We start from the raw sequence: 17,860 nt of genomic DNA, 5'->3' as shown, positions 1-17,860 counted from the left end.
GGTCCAGATTAGTCCAAGCCGTCCCAAGCACAGCCGTGGGCTAAATGGCCAGATTCCCGCGCCCTCCGAATCCGGACAGAGGCGCGACCTCGTCTGTGCGCGCGGAGTGCGTCGTCTTGAGTATGGTCTGTCCAGCATCTACAAGCCCTGGCAGAACTTGAGACTGGAATGTTGCCGACATCATGGGCGCTTCCAGGTAGACGCACCGAGAGTTCATCAGAAAGTTACTAGTGAAGTCTCAGACGCATGGGCGAGGCGCGTGGCATCAAGCTCTGCAGTCTGTCATCGAGAGACCTGCTGCTGCGTTACGGACTTTGCGGCGAGGACGATGCTTCTTGGGACAAAGAGAGGGCGGCTTCGAGGAAGGCGCGAGACGGACGATAGCGGAGGTCAATGAGATGTTCGACAGATCTGCGCCTGATGGGGCCGAGGACGAAAAAATACAAGGAAGACGGAGTTGCGATGGCTACGACGCAGCGGTGTGCGGAAATGGGAGGCAGGTGGATGCCGGAAGAGGAGGGATAGGCTGAGGCGAGGGCGAACTCTACAAACATACCCAATTGGGGACAGAAGCGGGCCGCCACGTGTGGGAGGGCGTGATGGGCGGCCATACGGGAGCACAAACGAGCTGCCAGATATGTGCCTCCTCTTATTCCTCGAGCCCGCCGCGGACCCATGTGCAAGATCGACCTCTCCCCGCCCCTTGTTCTCCACCGGGGACTGCGATGGTGTATAAGAGTGCCACCCAATGGCCAGGCCGCCCTCACCTTGTCTTCCTCCTCGTCCTCGGCGACCGAGAAGCGAACAACGACAGCAACCACCGCGCGCAGATATCGCCGCCCACGCCCACACACGCCTACGGTCGACTCAGCGTCCGAACAGAGCCCCCTCCGTCTCACCGCCTCGCGCGCTCCCCGTGTCGATCACAGCGCGCCCGCGCCCGCCCCCGCACACGTACTCTATTGTCCGCCGCACGTATCCGACTATACCCTTCCTAGGCTCGCTCGCCCGCCCGCCTTAATTCGCGTCCCAGTCCTCCTCGTCCTCCTTGCCTCTGCCCGCCATGTTCCAGGTCGCCTCCCGCCACCACCACGGCGTGCCCGAGCCGCTCAACCTCGCCGGCCTGTCGCACTACCAGTCGCCCGTCGCGCAGAAGCTCAACATCCCGCGCCGCCTCGCGCGCCCCAGCTTCTCCGAGCCCTCGCGCGACGCCGTCGCCCGCATCGACCCCGCGCTCGCGGGCGTCCCGATCGAGTACATTAGAAAGATGCTGGCAGGAAACGCCCACTCGTACGTCCCCCTTACCATTCCATGCCCATCTGCGCGGGTGCTGACCACGCTCCACCGCCCAGGATGATCGCGGCGCTATCGCTCCTGACCATCCCGAGCGCGCTGCCCTGCGCACACCTCCCCCCGACGCTCGACGCGCCGATCCGCCCGAGCAGCCAGACCCCCGACCTTGCCGCCTTCCCCACACACGTCCTCGCCATTCTCTCCTCGCGCTCCTCCTCCGCGACGCCCACCGTCGCGTCATTCGCGGACAAGGGCTCGCTCCCGCCCTCCACTACCATCCCGCTGTACCCCGCGTCCGCGCTCGTACTCGCCGCGCACTGCTCCCTCCTGCCCCCGCTCCCACAAGGGCTGCCCGCGTCCGGCCGCCGCGCTGCGCTCACGCTCCCCGTCGTCCCGCTCACGATCCCAAGCCCCGAAACGTTCGCGCTCCTGCACGCGTACCTGCACACGATGCGCCCCGACACGCTCCTCGCGTCCCTCCTCCCCGCACTCGCAGCAGCACTCCCGCACATGCCCGCGGCCGGCTCGAGCGCGGCGCCCCCCGCCGGCAAGCTCGTATACGTCGCACAGTTCAGCTCGGAGCGCCTGCTGCGGCTCGCGCACGCCCTCGCGGGGGCCGCGTTCCAGAGGGGCGGGCCGCAGGGCGCGATGGGCGGGCTCATGGCGCACGTGAAGCTGATCAACGGGCTGTGGCAGAACGTGTGCGCGCTGGGCGTGTTCGACGCGGAGCTGTGGGGCGTGCTCGACCTCGCGTGGGAGGTCGTGCTCGCGGCGATGACCCAGGTTGCTGAAAACCGGTAGGCGGCGCTGTGCGCCCTGCCCATCCCTCTGCGCGCAACCTGCATCTCGCACCCGGCCCGCTGCTGCATCTAAAACCCTCACCCCCCACCTCTCCATCTGCCGCGTCGCGAGACGCACATGCACCCTTCGCACTTCCCCTCCGCTTTGGACCTCTTACATTCGCACTAATCCCTTACGATCGCACTATTACGCGCCGCGCGTCCGGACTTTCTCCCCTGCACGTTTCTTCTGCTACCCGGCATACCTCTCGCATCGTCTTGTCTTGCATACCCCCGTGTATCACTGTTCGCCCCGGCACCCCCCTTTGTATCCCTACTAGTACTTATCGCGGCGCGCCCCAGGCCGCCGTGCTGATATTGTTGTTGTGAGCTAGAGCTCGTGGTTTGCGTATTGGGGTTGAGTGGAAAATCAATGGAATGTATACCGAGATTAAAACATTGGAGAACACTTGTGCGAGTCTGCGAGAGCTTGAGAACGGCATACTGAGGTACTATCAAGGGACTCAGAGTTCGGAAGGGCGTGTACTTACAGCGTCTTGAGGCCTCGTGGTGGACCACGAATATCTTTGCCCCATCTTCACCGGTGACAGTGGACCTCCGAAATTGTATTTCTGAATGTCGATGCACACAGCCGCGAAGATTGGGAGATCCTGGTTACAGATGCCAGGGCGAACAGTGCGAAGTGTTTGCAACGTGAGCATACGAGGCCTGAGGAGAACAAATGGGGAAATGAGAGCCTGAGCTGGCTCCGCAGCCCAGCGGGTCATTTGCCTGTGGACGTGCCACAAACCCACTGCAGGCGCTTTCAGAACCTGTATAAGTATCCGAGTGTTCTGGAGAGCGCGGTTTCACCATTGTCCCTCGCCCCCACTGCGAATCCACGCCCAACTCGTCCGCCAACCGAAGCACTATGCGTGTGCACTTCTCCCTCCTCCTCGCCCTCTTCGCCGGCCTCGTCGCCGCTACACCCGTCGACTCCGCAGACCTCGTCGTATGTCGCAGACGGCTTCCGTCTCCGCCTGCAACATCTCACCATTCTTGTCCCTTTCTACTCAGGTCGCACGCGGCAAGCCTGGCGGGGGAAACGGTGCAGAATATAAACGCTCGGGCCCCAATGGGGTAAACGTTGCTGAGTACAAGCGTGCCGAGTCTGTGAGTTTGGCAAGGCTCCTGGCAAGATGCTATCGTTGCTCACATTGATGAACAGCTTGAGCGCGTTTGAGTGTTCCTTGGGTGTTGTTGAATATCAACATCTGATTTCTTCTCACACCTGTGAGGACTAAATATAACGCTTTCTTCTTTCAACCGGACTGGTGGACGCACCGATGCAATATTTAGGAGTGGGCGCTGTGGACGCCAGGATGGTGCAACGTTCTGACACAGCCCTCTTCGGATCCGGGTGGCCCTCGGGGCTTGGAGCCCCCTGACTGATGATGAGTTCGAGTGCTGTACGATAAACACTGAGGGGTATGAGTGAGGAAGGAGGAGGGGTAGAAACGAGGGATGATCATGATGGGCGTGCGCGCCGGCATGGGGAGCGGGGTACCGTTGAACTCAGCCATCCTCATCGACACAACGTCCCCCCACCAGAATGCGAGCATGGCCTCGCTGATCGTGCGTTCTTGGGGTACTTGTCAGTGTGGACGAAGATGAGGATGACGGGATTAATTGGTCACACCCGACTCGAGGCCAGCAGGAGAACGTCTGTGTGCCGGCACGGCGTGAGCGCGCTGCTCCATCCCCGCTCCGCGACAGCAGTGCGCCACTCCTCACAGTTGTGTTTCGTATAGCACAAAACAGGATGATGGTGGATAAGTCGAACACGAGCGCGGTCTTCTAGGGCACGTAGTCAGTGCCGACGCGAGTGAAATGCATATGCAGCCGGTGCCGGAAATGTGATCGATAAGACGACGTATTCGATAAGTTTGGGTTCGGCCAACGGCGGGAGGCGACTTGGGGGTAGCTGGCGGCGAGGACTCCAGCGCCGAAGACGCCTGGCCGGCTCCAGACGAGGATGATTCGCATGTGACAACTCAGTGATCACTAGCATCCTGCTGTAGTAGGCGAAGTTCGTCCTGCACGACGGCGCCCTCCCCAACGTAGTCCGGGAAGGCGCATTCAGCAAGGTCCAAATGGGGGAACAGGTCGTGTAGGAACGCGGCCAGCCGTCCCGGTTCCTTCGGAGGAGTTGTGCCCACGAGACGCAGCGTCCGCAGCGTGTCGCATCGCACGAATGGCTCGCTAGGGATGGCGGAGTCGACGTCGACCTGCGATATCGACAAGCTGACGAGCTGCGGACAGAGCGTCGCGAAGTGGACGAGGGAGCGCAGCGTGGGCCGCGATTCGAGGGGCGCAATGTCCTTGAGCTCCAGCGCGACGCGCCGGGCGCGCCTGAGCGTTGCGGCGAAAGTGCGCATGTCGCTATCCGAAGTATGTGGGATGAGGGGGAGTACGTGATACTCGAAGGTCATGACGAAGGAGAAATCCTTCAGGTGCTCGAGGGAAGAGAGGGGATGGAGGATATCCGCAAGGGTCCGGCGTACTGGAGAGGGCGTCGAGTCCGAGATAATCTGACGGCCAACCGGCGCGCGGATATCTAGCTTGCGCAGGCAAGGAGCGAAGTCTGGGTCGGCAGTAGCACGCACGCATGCACAGAGGACGTCGCAGTTCACGTGAGACACGGGTCCGTGAGCGTGTCGCAGTGCTATGCGGAGCTCTTCAAGGGAGGGGCACTGAATGGCGGACGGCAGGTCCGCGACGGCTTCCCAACGGCCGCGACAAATCAAGCGGCGGAGTTGAGGCACCACGATACGGCGTGGAGCGGGGGAAGGCGCCGCCACCACAGACTTGTTGAAGTAGGCGTCCAGGAGTTCGAGCTCAGGTAGTGTAGATAACAGGGCTTGAAGATAGGATGTTCCGCAGTGAGAAGCAAAGCGCCGGCCCAGCGTGAGGTGGCGAAGGCATCTGAGAGGAACGAGATCGGTGATGATTTTCAAGGGGTCTTCTATCTTTTCGCCCTGGAGTTTGAGAATCAGTGAATATATGATGGGAAAAGCCTTTGCAACGGTCGCGGCTAAACCGTTCTGGACGAGATTACAGGATTCCTGGTCGCCACGATATCCGGTGAGTATCTCCAGTGCGGTGACGGTGGGGGAAGCTAATGAAGACAGAATTAGCATGTGGGCCGGCTCCAAGCCATGCATTGCTCTGAGGTCAAACTCCCTGAGCAACGGCATGCACGAGCGTCCGTCGTTCCGTCCGACGAGAAGGATAAATAGATCTTTTGCAAAGTCTTCATCGAAGTCCTTTGTGGATAGTAGGTGTTTTGCGGATGAGTGCGCCGTAGTGCAGAAATCTTCCCCACACTTCTGACCGAGAGTCGGGGACTTGCCCTTGCTGAAGCTTTAAAATGAGAAATATCGTACATGAGTCCCAACGAAGCGTGTGCTGTTCTTATGAGCGGGATAACTCACTCGGATAAGCCTGGATGGAAATGGGCCCCATTGGGAAGAGGTATTCAGGAACACCTCGGGGATGTCGATGAGTATACGATACAGAGGCCACAGGCCTGGCGGTTCGCTCCAAAGGGAAGCAGTCGCAAGATGAAGGAATGCACGACAAGTGAGTGCGACGTTACGGAGAGACTGGTGCCTCAAGGCCACGTCCCACAAGACGAATTCCTGCAGGACCTGACCTAGTATCTCCTCACATCGCAGTGCACGATGGCAGGCACTTTCTGAAGTGTATGTGGCCGCAGGTGAGGATGACATGGTGGTTGAAAGCAACAAGCGTCTGATGACTAGATCAGAATCTTGCGGCCCCCCCTAGTTTGGCGAGTTTGCGGGCGCTAAGGCTGCTGTAGTACCGCTTGTTCGCTCCTCACTCGGATCGTCACTGCACCTCGCCGCTTGAGCCCCAGGTTCGTACAAGAGACACCCGCCAGCCCATACAATATTCAAGAATATGCTAGATATGCTCTTTGACTCGTAATGCCCATCGTCCTTTGGCCTTCAGACCTCTTGTTGAGCGAGGGCATCTGCTACGGTTGGACGAGCCCTCTCCTTGTCGTAGCTGGCGTTCTTCGACCTTCCAGTCATGAGACGGTCTGTGCAACCTCTGAATCGAGCATGAAAAATCCACTGCTAACCCGGTGCAAGTAGAAAACCAATGCACACGACTCAAAACAAGACCCAAAGGGGATCGCGGCTGCTGCCATCGCCCATCCCCAATGGCGCGCCGTTCAGGATATGTTCACGCGGAGCCCGGAAATAATTGGCTATTGCGAATCCACCACTCAGAAACGCGGCTATCCGAAGTTTCGGCTGAGTGGTATCGAGCAGGAAGACAGTATGTATGCTGTCGCTGCATGTGTTTGTGCGCTTACGCTCCAGCTCCATAGTCGACTTCCAGATTGTGTTGTACCAGCGACACACGCGACAATCAATGCGGTTCTACACGTTCGACTTCAACGAACTCGATATTCTGCCTTTGCAGGACTCCGCGGAAGACAAATCACCTACCGCGACAAAGAACGTGAATGCTTCGTTAAGCGCTGATTTTACTCGTACATGTGGACCTGCCTCGCGGAGAGGTAGCGCCCTAGACGAGGAAGTGCTTTTACAGGTAAGTATACTGTAGCATGCATTTTATTTGTGAAGGTCATGATGCTATATGATGGACAGGCCAATTTTGCGCAACTCTTTGCGGACATAGTCGACCGCCAACTATACTCTGCGACCGCGTCAAGATCACTTATTGCAACCGAAGCGTTCCCGAGAAGCTACAGTGCACCAGAAACATCTCAGCGGCCTTCGGAACATAATGTTGAAGAGCCGCGAAGCAAGCTCGTTCGGGTCGTCAAACGTCTGAATGCGTTAAGAGATTTTTCAACCACAGGTGGGTACCCGCCCAGGTCGTGGTCCGTATAGTAAGTGGCTCTGAACACACCCACAGCGGGCCAGTTCGATGTTAGACTCGAGCAAGGCGCCTATGTGGCCGGTGAGGTTCCACATGTATACCACGACAAGGCCCGCACGGTCGTGTCCATATCAAAGTACATCAAGTAAGTTTCAATCGTGGTTTATAGCAGCGTCGGGACCTTCACACCGCCGGATATAGGTTTCACAATTGCGTGTGGCTCGTTTTGAACGATGCCATCATCGGCGTCGCGTTCGGGTCTTTCCTGTGTGAGAACTCGGACGTTCTTGCCCGCATGTCGGACGACTTCCTCCAGGTTCGCCCGATCCTTTTCACTTTCGAAGACTGACTCTGAAGGGCTTGTAGCATTACCTTGTCCGTCGTATGGAGCTCGCGCTGCTATGGCTGAACAACTGGCCGGCCGGCCTGAAGCTCAACACCGAGCTCAGTCAATTCTACTGTCATTCTCTGATCGGACTCGTTTCGGCATGGGGCTGTTAGTCGCCGTTCGCGCCCGTATCTCATCCGTGAAGATTTGACTCACTCATCTGCGCTCGTTTCCAGGGCTGCTCACGCGGATGGCGCCGTACTTTCCGGCGCTCATCTGGCTCATTGGCCTCAGCGGATGCCTTGGCATGACCATGATTGTATCACTCCTCTCAGACACGCTAGGTGTGCTCACGGCCCACCTGTATGCGTGTTACTTCATCTCGGCGACCATATTCCGCCACCAGCTGAGTCTCGCGGGGTCGTTGTGGAACCTCTTCCGCGGTACGTTGTTTGCTAGACGCGGTGCACGTCGTATCTCGCTCATCCACACCACACCAACAGGGAAACGATACAACGTGCTGCGAAATCGCATAGATACTTGGGATTACGATCTCGACCAGCTGCTGTTGGGGACGATCCTCTTCACCCTCCTCGCATTCTTGTATCCTACGGTGCTGACGTACTATGTCTTATTCGCCGCGGTCAGTCTCTCCTTTCAGTGAACAACCCTGCGTCTCAGCTCATTGCTTTACACAGGCACGTCTCGCAATCATGATGATCCACGCCGTCTTCGACACCGTTACCGCTCTGCTCAACCACTTTCCGCTATTTGCTCTGTTATTACGAGTCAAAGACCCGCTGCGTCTTCCGGGTACGTTCGTCGGGCACAAGTCGTACACGCAACATCGTTAGACGAATGCTCACACGTCTTTGCGGTGTCTTTGCAGGAGGCGTCTGCATACAACGCTCCCGCGCAGGACCCCTCACTCTCACGGTAAGTCCTCGTTTAACACACTCGCGCGGACTTCACTATATGAGCGCTCCGGGCTACAGAGCCAGCCTGCCCCACTCTCCTCCATCTTCAGACACTACGGTATGTATTGCTCCGGAGTGGCCGTACCTGACCTCGGCTGACCATCGGCCATAGCGCACCTCGTCGGCCGTCTGACTGCGCACTACCACCCGCTACGGCTGCTCCGTCAGCTAGCGTCCGGCCGGCTGATAACCCCCATCCCGCGCTCCGCAATCCGTTACAACATGATCCCCGTCAAGAGCAAGACGGACGGCCAAAGCACATTTGCGCGACCAAGGTAGTCCCTCATGTCTCCAGTCATATGCATGTATCGTTGGTCGGTATAGACCCTGTACTATGTATTGACCAGTAGTATCACGCTACCGGGAAAACAGCCTGACGGACGGTGTGTGGGCTTGTGCGTGCAAGGCCTTGTTCATTGAACGGCGCTCAAAGGAAGTTTCTATTCATTTACTGTTGTTACGCAGATATTCGGCGTGGGCGCGTGGGGTTATCGCAGTCCTTGGATCATCGGATGGAGGAGCGCACGACGCCAGAGTGGCTATGGCGGCCGGGCGTCTCGACTAAGTACTAGCACTCAATTATAATAGTACTCGACGTTGTGTGATCCTGTATAGTAGCTGAGCGTTGGCCTTGGGGAGTGAGTCGATCGCATTGCTCTCATTTAGAATAATGGCTGGGATGACACTCTCCCATCGTGAGGCGACTGAGAAGGACGTGAACTGGTCTTACACACGATTGCCCTACTTTAGCGGCTGGTTGAGAGGCGTGGGAAATCTGGACCACACAGGCCAGTGAAGTAGGTGCGCCACTGGGCGACCATGCTCTTTGTTCAGTCACCTCCATCACCGCCGGTTTGCAAACTTCGCTTGTGAATTATCCTTACATTACCCAAGATGTCTACTCGAGCTTTGAGTCTCTCACCGCATCTTCTTTACAATCCAAACCCTTTCTTCGACAGCGCCTGCCATCGCGCTCTACGCTGCGCAGAAACCCTAGACCTGGTCTTGCAGGAAATCGATTCATGGACTGAGTCGGATAGGCGTCGCTCCGCTCGCAGCCTCGCCCTCACATGCCGCGCCTTTCTCGATCCCGCAGCGGCAGTGCTCTGGAAGGAATTGCCAGATTTACGGCCGTTGTATGCAGTGCTTAGTGTCCCGGAAAACGCCCTAAAGACTATCAACAAACGCTGGAATAGTATCCCGGATGCCTCAGCTGTGAGTGTGTGAGATCGGAATACCGTGACGGTGTGGTGGTGCTAATGAGTCACATCTGCAGGTGCAAAGCGAAAAAGTGCCCGATCCCCGAGCCGATGCATGGTCGCGCTTCCTCCGCTATGCTGCTCTGGTCCGAAAGCTGGGTCGACTCGAGATCCAGGGCTTCGAGCTCCAGCTATTCCAGATATTGGTCAGTCGCAATCACGGGGAGACGTTTTTGCCGTACCTCCGCGAGTTTGCGTTCGCAGGTTTTGGGCGGGCGAAGGGCGCAGGACTGACGGGACTCTCCATCCTCGCTTCTCCTTCTGTGCGCACCCTCGAGATATGCAGCTACGAATTCAAGTACCACCGCCCGCAACGCCTTGATTGTTACATGGCCCCGACCATATCAAACACCTTTCCAAATTTGCAACATTTAACTCTGGCAATCCAGGGTGCGACGGGCGCATCTGCCGACTTCTTTACGAGCTTCACCGTCTTGAAGCAGCTCCGGCATCTCAATGTGGAACAGCCCATCTTAATAACGGAGCCGTCCCACCTACAAGCCTTGATATCTGCGCTTCCCCAGCTGGAGAGCCTCAACGCGGGTATCATGTGGATGGGTACCCCACCAGGTACCCCATTGGCACCAGCCTCGGGGTTGGAGCGCACATCGGCGCCGTGTCTCCGCCGTCTCGTGATCTGTGGCCTATGGGAGGATGTTGCGCTGCTACCTGCCTGGCTCCAATGTCCCGTCCTGGAGGAGCTCGAGCTGTCGATGAGGCCCACTGCCGGCCCGGTGACTTATGTCAACTGCGACACGCTGTGCGCGTGCGTCCGCGAGGTGGCCGAGCCTGACTTCGCTCCCCGCCTGCGTCGGCTGGTCATCGACGCCCCCGTCTCGTACCAGATCAGGCGCAACCGCACCCCAGAGGTCGTCGTCCCAGAACGACGGTCCATTGCGGACATCCTCGGGCCCCTCTCCGCGCTGGAGCACCTGGAGGATGTACGCTTCACAATGGTGTTCGTGGTGAAGGCTCGCCTCTTCACTCCCTGTCTCTCCGACGACGACATGCACGCGCTCGCCGTCGCCCTACGGCACGTCCGGACGATATCGCTGCAGATCGAGTACCCGCCCGACGCCCGTCCGTCGCCGGCGCCCACGCTGCTCTCGCTCGTCCACTTCGCGTCGCTTTGTCCGCGCCTCGTTAGCTTGTCGCTCCCCTACGTCAATACCGAAGCACCCATTCCCCCGTCAACCCGTAACAAGGACTCGCCTCCCCTGTGCAAGACGCTGCGGACACTGCGTCTCTCGGATGCCACGCCTCTGAGCGAAAGCGAGACTTGTCGGCTTGCAGCGTTTTTGTGCGGCCTGTTCCCGGACCTGGACGTCGCTGCGTTCACACTCTCGAAGGATGCCACGACGGAGGCTGTTTACAGGGAGCGTATGTGTGCATAACGGGAGGGTCGCCAGTTTAGAGGAAGTACGGGTTCAGGGCTGTAGGCGGAGACTGGTGTAAGTACTCCTAAGTACTCTCGGGGTGCGAGCGCTTTACACTGTCTACTAAATCCAGTCATTGAGATTACTTACAGCTGATGTGGCGATACCGATCGTCAAATTACGCACAAGCCGATGTACTAGAAACGATGTAAACTACTGATAAGTAGCGAACTTGAACGATATATCATACTGTTGTGGAACTCGGATGGGAGCCTAGGTACTTCGTTGCGAGTTATAGCATGGTACGTGGCTACTGAAAACACCCATACATTGCTTCATCTTTCTGAGACGGACGTTTTTGCGGGAAAAAATCAAGCGTCTCATCCCGGAATGCATTAAGGGGGAATCGAACCCCCGGCGGGTCGATGGCAACGACCCAGGTTACCACTACCCCATTAATGCGTTTCGAAATGATCCCTTCAAGACATTGTAGATCGTTGAGGTAACAATCGGGACACAGGCTTGAGATGAACTGTACCTCGGCACTGATCTAGAGCACGGATAAAAAGGTACTTAGAAAGATGTTATCCTCCAGTAGTACTTAGTACACCATCGTCCCTCAGTTACAGTAGCGAGCCTCTGCCAGTCGCTCCAAGGTTAGAATGCAACCACCTTGAGACGCTAGATCACTAGTCCAATAAGCGCTGAGTGTGTATCAATGTTGGTATAGTACTCCTGAAAATCAAGAGAAGAGGCTCTAGATCTAGAATGAATTGCAAAATTCGCCGGACTCCGGACATTCGATTAACGTTCCTTGTAACGGTGAGGTAGCGGCACAGCCACACCAGCACAGAGCGCTTTCTCGATGGCGTGACATGGTGTCACATTATCGTCGCGTACTGGCGGGCGCTTGCTGAGTTCAACTTCCTCGTCTTAGCCACCACCCACCTCTCGCTCACCATTGTCCGGATCCCACCTTACACGTGGAAATAAAAGCGCCTGTCTGTGGCTAAAGCTCTGACTGTATAAAAACTCGACCCTCCGTAATTGGTATGTACCATCTCTCTCCCCAGTTCATCCACCATGGCGACCCCGAGCGACACTGCTGACTCTCCGCACAAGACGTTCCGCGTTAACAGCCCATACGCCACGGCAAAAGGCGACCTTACGGATAACAGGGCAGAACTGCGCTCCAATATGCACCGGAAGATCACTTGTATCACGTACGACGAGTTCATGCTCGAGTTCCTGCAAGTCCCCAAGCCGACACAGTCGTCGTCACCGAGCTTCCTCTCATCCCGTCCGGCGATCCCGAATCCTTGGAACTCAGTGTCTTCCAAAAAGACCTCGTCGCGATGGTCAACAAAGCGTCCTCCGGCGTCGTCCATGATAGCGAAGATGAAGCCACGCGAGTCTAACCGCAACCCCTTCAGCGAGATGGACGATCCCGCGTCCGAGGTGGATATGTATGACAAGATCGTATGTCCGTCATTCAAATGGTAGTGGTGTATATGCTAAATCGGCTACACGCAGACCTCAGCGCTCAACAGGGCGAAGATTTGCAAGGAGTACACCTTCGTTCCCACGCCGCACAAGTCTGACACCAACGAAGAGTCGCGAGAAGCGGTTGATTGCGGGATGTATCCCAACAGCGCGCTCGGAAAACTCGAGATCGCACCGGACAACAAGTTCGGCCGGACCGTCTGGTCTCTCGTCGAGATCGCGATCGAGTGCAAGATGCATGCCACCGGTGGTGACCCATTCGACCAGACCATCGACATCGACGAGCCTATCGCTGAGGGACGCCGCGCCGTCTTCGGCCAAATTCTGTCCTACGCCAACCACGTCTTCCGACACCAGCACCGTACTTGCCAGTACATGTTGCTCTTCCTCGGAGACTTCGCTCGCATTGTGCGGATCGACCGCTCGGGAATCTTTGCCACGGAGAAATTTAGCTACCGCGAGGAAGGCGCGAAGCTTGCGAAGTTCCTGCGCTGCTACATCGGCCGTTCTGCCGCCGACCGCGGCCACGACACTACCGCGGTACGTCTCGATCCCGAGTCGGACGAGGCCAAACGGATGAGGGCGCGTGTGGAGCATTTGGAAGAGGAGGACTACGTGGGGAAGCAATTCCAGACGTCGCTTGACTCGGAGTGGCCATGGTGGAAGTTGGAAGTCACTGATGAACATAACAAGGGCCAAAAGCGCTACTTCCTTGTTGGGAAGCCACACTTCCAAGCACCAGGCGTCGCCGGCCGAACAACTCGCGGTTACGTCGCCCTCGACGCGGACATCACAAAAAACGACTTCGTGTATCTGAAGGATGCTTGGCGTGTCGTCAGCGACAGCATCGACAAGGAGGGCGTTATCCTGGAGGTCCTTCGTACGCACGAGATCGCGTTCGTGCCTACGCTCATCTGTCACGGTGATGTACCTGGCCAGGAGACGAAGACGCAGGAAGTGTGGCCAAGGTACCACCCTGACAAGAAGTGTCATCTGAAGCACCACCAACACTACCGCCTTGTTGTCAAAGAGGTAGGGAAACCGCTCGAGGAGTTTGTACATGGCCGTCAGCTCTTCACCGCTATCTTCTGCGCTTTAACTGGTGAGCCTCACTCGCACCTTGTTAGCGACTGCACACTGACGTCCTGATCATGCTTTCAGCGCACGAAGAAGCGTACAAGTTAGGAATCATCCACCGCGACATCAGCGCTGGCAATATCCTGATCTACCGTGAGCCTGCTAGCGGCGATTGGGTGGGGCTCCTCAACGACTGGGAGTTGTCGAAGAAGCTCGTGGATCAGACGGAAGAGGGGCGTCAGCCTGACAGAACGGTATGCTTTGGAATACGGCTGCTTCCGCTGTTGACGCTGACTATGGTATTCCAGGGCACATGGCAGTTTCTATCAGTAAATGCCCTCAATAACCGCTACAAGACCATCGTTGTCCCGGACGAGCTCGAATCATTCTTCCACGTCTCGCTCTACATGGCACTCCGTCTACTGCCTCACAACTGCGTCGATTCAGAGGTTCCCCGCCTGCTTCACGATTATTTTGACGATTATTCGCCGCATTCTACGGGGCGCGTTTGTGGACACGTCAAGAAGACGGCGATGTCTGACGGCCGCGTAGATCTTTCGACCTACAGCCTCAAGAAAGACGGCAAAATCCTCAATCTACGATTCAAATGGCCTGGCGCGAACCCCGAAGGAAAGGAGTACCCCCCGCAGAAGCTCTTCACAACCTTCCTCTCTTGGTTCAGCGCAGCTTACACCTTGGCGCAAGAAACTGAAGACGCGGTACAGAAGAAAGGCAAGGTAGCCAAAATCGTCGAGACAACGGCCAGGGGGGCTCTAGCAAAGGCGCTCTCATCTGCGCAAGAGACCAGCGCCGACCCGAACGACTCGATGTTGTCTCCCTCTTCAAAGCGGTCCCGGGAGGTGCTCAAGATGCTTGCCAAGAACTTGGAGACCCATGGGGCGATGAGGCGGGAGCTCGCCTATGCGCTAGATAACATGGAATGGCCCGACGATCGCGGCACGGACAAGAAGCCCGACGATGACTGGGTCTACCCGAAAGACCAAGTCCCGGTGGGCTCCAAGCGCGGTTCATCCTTTATAGACGGGGCTTCTACTAGCAGTAGGGCTACGAAGATCCAGAAGAGCGTGCCTTGAACGATCCCGCCTACATCCTCCCGCCTCGAGACTTCGGTTGGCGTCCTGTGCGCTTCCACCGTAGGCCCCATTCCTCTGCACACCCGAGTCTCCGTCGTCAACCCAGTCCTAACAGGACTCCCCGAATGGACGACTCAATCTATTCACCGGCTTGCCGCATCCTCCACAACTCTGATCAACTCCGCTATCTCTCGGGGACGCCTTCCTCTGCCGCACTCTCCTCGATCCACGCCGCGCATCCTACCGTACATTCCTGTCCACCATGTCGGTTCTCGAAACGACCTGACCGTCATCCTCCCTTGATCGCCCTCAGCGTGATCTATCTCACGTACCGCCAGGGTACCTCCCATCTCACTGCCTGAATCCCTGTCGCACAATGTCTACCCATCACATTCGTCTCATCACGCTTCATATCACCTCATCTCATAGATACCACGGACATCTCTTGTACATATTATACCATCACTTGTATCATTGTTCCATAGCTTGCTGGTCATTCAGAGCTTCTTGCTATTCGCCAATGGTCTACGATCGCGCGTTCACTTCGTACACGTTCTAGGTATGAAAGGTCTACGTCGCTGAGTTCCCTCGCTCGGCGCAGGTATAGATGAGCAACGGTAACATACTCCATGAAGCATAAAGTGAAACCGAAACATAATGATGTGATATAAATCCACGCAGAGACCTCGTCCCAGCATCACCGCCGTTTGAACCGCCCGCCCCGCCTGCTGCGACGCGCAACTCATCAGCAATCGCTCACACGCCATACGGACGCACGACTCACTCTGCCTCCTGCGCGACCATGTTGCGCTTCTGCGCGTGCATCCTCGCCGCCTCCGCGTTCATCGCCGCGACCTCCTGCGTGTCCGGGAAGCCGATGTTCCAGTAGCCCGGCGGCGTCTTCGCGCGCGGCCAGTGCTGCCGGTGCCGCGAGATCGCCTGCTTGTGCTCCTCGATCGCGGCAGCGGCGCCCGCATCCCCGAAGGAGTCGCCGCGCGGTGGCTTCGAGGGCGTGGAGTCGGGCGAGCGCCACAGAGGGGCTTGGGCGCGCGGCGGGAGCGGACCGACGGCGTCGTAATACTGGTCGACCGAAGACCGTGCTCAGGAAGTGGCAGGGAGAGAGACAAGGAGATGACTCACGTCGCGGCAGCACTCGCAGTCGCCCGCGTGCATGTGTTTGCGCTTCTGCTTGTCGCGCACGACTTCCTCGTACTGGAAGTCGTTGCCGCCGTTGTTCGCTGGGTCGAGCGCATATAGCGCGTTGATCGTCGTCTCCTGGTTGCCAGCGCTGATGTACGCATCAGGACAACTTGCATCGCACCACGCGAAGAGGATATTGAGATGCGTACCGCTGTTCTTCCCCGTAACGACCTCGACCCTTGAACGCGGAGTAGTCATTGAGGCGCTTCTTGCCATCGCTCGTACTCGGAGCAGCGTTCTCGTCGTTGGGCTCGGTCTTCCTGCCTTCCGCAACGACACGTTCTTGAGCCTTCCTTGGCCCAAGAGAGACTGGAGTCTCGGGTAGCACCGGTTTGATGTCCTCTTGTTCAGCAGGCGGAAGGGGCGGATGAAACGGATCTGACGCAGTTGAGGAAGAGGGCGGCGGCCTGTTCTCAGAGGACGACCTTCCCTTCCCTTTCCCCTTCCCTTTGAGGCCCTTCTGAGGGCGCACTACGGACACCGGTGTGAACAATTGTACGGCCTGCTGCACAGTAGGACGCGTCTTCGGAGTCATGTCTGATATTCGGGCAGATAGCTCTGGGGCCATTTGAGACGGGAACAAGTAGCTCGGAGCTGGACGTATGCATAAGAGATCCGCCAACTGTGACTAGAAGGGGCCAACGGCGTACCTTGCGACTCGAGCTCTGTCTCGGACGAGTCTTCGTCGTGTACGGGAGACCGAGGCCGCTTCTGAGGGATCGTCGAAGATACCGCAGTGACGTCGATCCGGGATGGGAAGAGGTACGCCACCGCTGCGGCGAGTCAATACGTGCAACGAAACTTGCAACGGGAGGACTCGTACGTTGTGACTCGAATTCTGTCTCGGATGAGGGATGGACGTCATCGTCAGGGATGACAACGCTACTCGGAGAATCGCGCTTGAGGTTCTGCGGGCGGGCAGGCGTCTCTGCTAACTTGGACGATGAAGCGATAGCAGTGGGGGGAGGCGGAGGGATAGAGCGAGAGTTGAGGTTTCGAGAACTCAAGACAGATGGCTTCCTCTTGGACCTCTTCGGCGCTACATTATCCAGACTTAGACGAGGAGCGTATCGTGGACGGAGAGCACTCACCAGGAGTCCGAACCCGTGTCGGAGTGTCTGACCCCAACCGAGGGCCAATCTCTTGCAATCGGCGCTTGATGTTTCCATACTTCTTCTCGAGCTCCCCCGCCGAAAGGCGATCAGGACTGAGACTACCCTCATTCTCCTTCTCATCATCCTCGCCGCGCGGGCTCAGCTTCCTGCGTTTCGCGGCGCGTTCATGCTTCTCCTTCTGCCGCAGTTCTTCCTCCACGAGCCACTCCTTGAACCGCCGCCAACGTCCAAAGTCTTCCGCGTGCTTCTCGTCGCTCCGCGCCTTCGCTTCTTGCAGGTCGGTGTACTGCTTCTGGAGCGTAGCGAGCTCTTCGCGCAGGTAGTCGACCTCTATGGCGTCCGAGGGGTTCGCCGCATCGTCCGAGTTCCGCTCAGCAGACACCCTCTCCAGTTCAGCCCTCAGAGCAGCGTTCTCCTCTTTCCACGCCGAGAGCTCCTCTAGTGCATCGTTCAACGCGCCCAGTGTGGTCTTGCCCAGATTAACATGGTTGATGAGTTCAGACTGCAGAGCCTGAACATGCGACGCGAGTTCGTCGGAGGGGTACTGGCAGAGCTGACTTTGTCCTTCCGCGGCCTGGGTGGCAAGGGCAGCTTCCGCCTCCTCGAGAGTCCCGAAACCAAGCTTCTCTGCAAGGCGAAGCCCTCGCTGCTGTGCTTCGAATGCCTTCTTGTTGAGGTCATCGTTGACCCATCGTAACTTGTTTACCTGGATGTATGCGGTGAGCGCGGAGCCGGTATTCACGCGAGTCGTTATGGCTTACCTTGTTCTCTAACAATTGGACCTGTTTGCTGGGTATTTGTGAGGGTCCTACAACAGGGCCCTTGGGCATTCTCCTATTTACGCGGCGAGTCACGGCGTGGACGTCGTGTTGAACGAGCTGGAAGACGAGCGAGAGTGTGGCGGATGGTGAGTGTGGAGAG

The 17,860-nt window shown here is 57.6% G+C and overlaps 6 protein-coding genes and 1 non-coding gene across 7 annotated transcripts; 4 read left to right on the top strand and 3 right to left on the bottom strand.

Moving 5' to 3' along the window:
• Positions 1 to 1,063: 1,063 nt before the first annotated feature.
• On the top strand, positions 1,064 to 2,094 carry TRAVEDRAFT_23683 (uncharacterized protein; the record flags this gene model as incomplete). Its single annotated transcript, XM_008045129.1, has 2 exons — positions 1,064 to 1,290; positions 1,353 to 2,094. 2 exons carry the CDS (start codon positions 1,064 to 1,066, stop codon positions 2,092 to 2,094), a joined length of 969 nt encoding a protein of 322 aa, XP_008043320.1.
• Positions 2,095 to 3,003: 909 nt separating this feature from the next.
• TRAVEDRAFT_52413 (uncharacterized protein) lies at positions 3,004 to 3,315 on the top strand (the record flags this gene model as incomplete). The annotated part of the gene is made up of 3 exons (XM_008045273.1): positions 3,004 to 3,084; positions 3,150 to 3,245; positions 3,301 to 3,315. The coding sequence occupies 3 exons, from the start codon at positions 3,004 to 3,006 to the stop codon at positions 3,313 to 3,315; spliced, it is 192 nt and encodes a 63-aa protein (XP_008043464.1).
• An 811-nt stretch (positions 3,316 to 4,126) lies between these two features.
• Positions 4,127 to 5,272, bottom strand: TRAVEDRAFT_52412 (uncharacterized protein; the record flags this gene model as incomplete). Its single annotated transcript, XM_008045272.1, has 1 exon — positions 4,127 to 5,272. One exon carries the CDS (start codon positions 5,270 to 5,272, stop codon positions 4,127 to 4,129), a length of 1,146 nt encoding a protein of 381 aa, XP_008043463.1.
• Positions 5,273 to 6,082: 810 nt separating this feature from the next.
• On the top strand, positions 6,083 to 8,192 carry TRAVEDRAFT_133283 (Gpi1-domain-containing protein; the record flags this gene model as incomplete). The annotated part of the gene is made up of 10 exons (XM_008045492.1): positions 6,083 to 6,200; positions 6,282 to 6,444; positions 6,485 to 6,716; positions 6,776 to 6,989; positions 7,047 to 7,155; positions 7,212 to 7,326; positions 7,377 to 7,506; positions 7,575 to 7,781; positions 7,842 to 7,981; positions 8,037 to 8,192. The coding sequence occupies 10 exons, from the start codon at positions 6,083 to 6,085 to the stop codon at positions 8,190 to 8,192; spliced, it is 1,584 nt and encodes a 527-aa protein (XP_008043683.1).
• Positions 8,193 to 11,341: 3,149 nt separating this feature from the next.
• Positions 11,342 to 11,412, bottom strand: TRAVEDRAFT_t198. Its single transcript has one exon. It is a non-coding gene; the product is annotated as a tRNA-Gly (tRNA).
• Positions 11,413 to 12,033: 621 nt separating this feature from the next.
• On the top strand, positions 12,034 to 14,878 carry TRAVEDRAFT_74648 (uncharacterized protein; the record flags this gene model as incomplete). Its single annotated transcript, XM_008045491.1, has 4 exons — positions 12,034 to 12,429; positions 12,484 to 13,555; positions 13,615 to 13,784; positions 13,839 to 14,878. The coding sequence occupies 4 exons, from the start codon at positions 12,034 to 12,036 to the stop codon at positions 14,622 to 14,624; spliced, it is 2,424 nt and encodes an 807-aa protein (XP_008043682.1). The 3' UTR covers positions 14,625 to 14,878.
• Positions 14,879 to 15,140: 262 nt separating this feature from the next.
• On the bottom strand, positions 15,141 to 17,833 carry TRAVEDRAFT_154675 (uncharacterized protein). Its single transcript, XM_008045490.1, has 8 exons — positions 17,701 to 17,833; positions 16,916 to 17,645; positions 16,648 to 16,863; positions 16,475 to 16,597; positions 15,974 to 16,418; positions 15,765 to 15,912; positions 15,409 to 15,704; positions 15,141 to 15,352 (listed from the first exon to the last, which is right to left on the bottom strand). Exons 1-8 carry the CDS (start codon positions 17,767 to 17,769, stop codon positions 15,322 to 15,324), a joined length of 2,058 nt encoding a protein of 685 aa, XP_008043681.1. The 5' UTR covers positions 17,770 to 17,833; the 3' UTR covers positions 15,141 to 15,321.
• Positions 17,834 to 17,860: the final 27 nt, after the last annotated feature.

This window comes from Trametes versicolor, assembly GCF_000271585.1.
Source record: "Trametes versicolor FP-101664 SS1 unplaced genomic scaffold TRAVEscaffold_12, whole genome shotgun sequence".
Taxonomy (NCBI): Eukaryota; Fungi; Basidiomycota; class Agaricomycetes; order Polyporales; family Polyporaceae; genus Trametes; species Trametes versicolor.
The sequence above is the reverse complement of the archived record's forward strand: the minus strand, read 5'-3'. Positions and strand labels throughout refer to the sequence as shown.

What these genes read in the sequence shown, in the direction of transcription:
- TRAVEDRAFT_154675 (XM_008045490.1), bottom strand. Translation starts at nt 17,769, where the DNA reads ATGCCCAAGGGCCCTGTTGTAGGACCCTCACAAATACCCAGCAAACAG. An exon ending in CGTTACGGGGAAGAACAGCG is followed by an intron (nt 15,913 to 15,973) that starts GTACGCATCTCA and finishes TGCGTACATCAG; the next exon opens with CGCTGGCAACCAGGAGACGA. An exon ending in ATGGTCGCGCAGGAGGCAGA is followed by an intron (nt 15,353 to 15,408) that starts GTGAGTCGTGCG and finishes TGCGCGTCGCAG; the next exon opens with CAGGCGGGGCGGGCGGTTCA.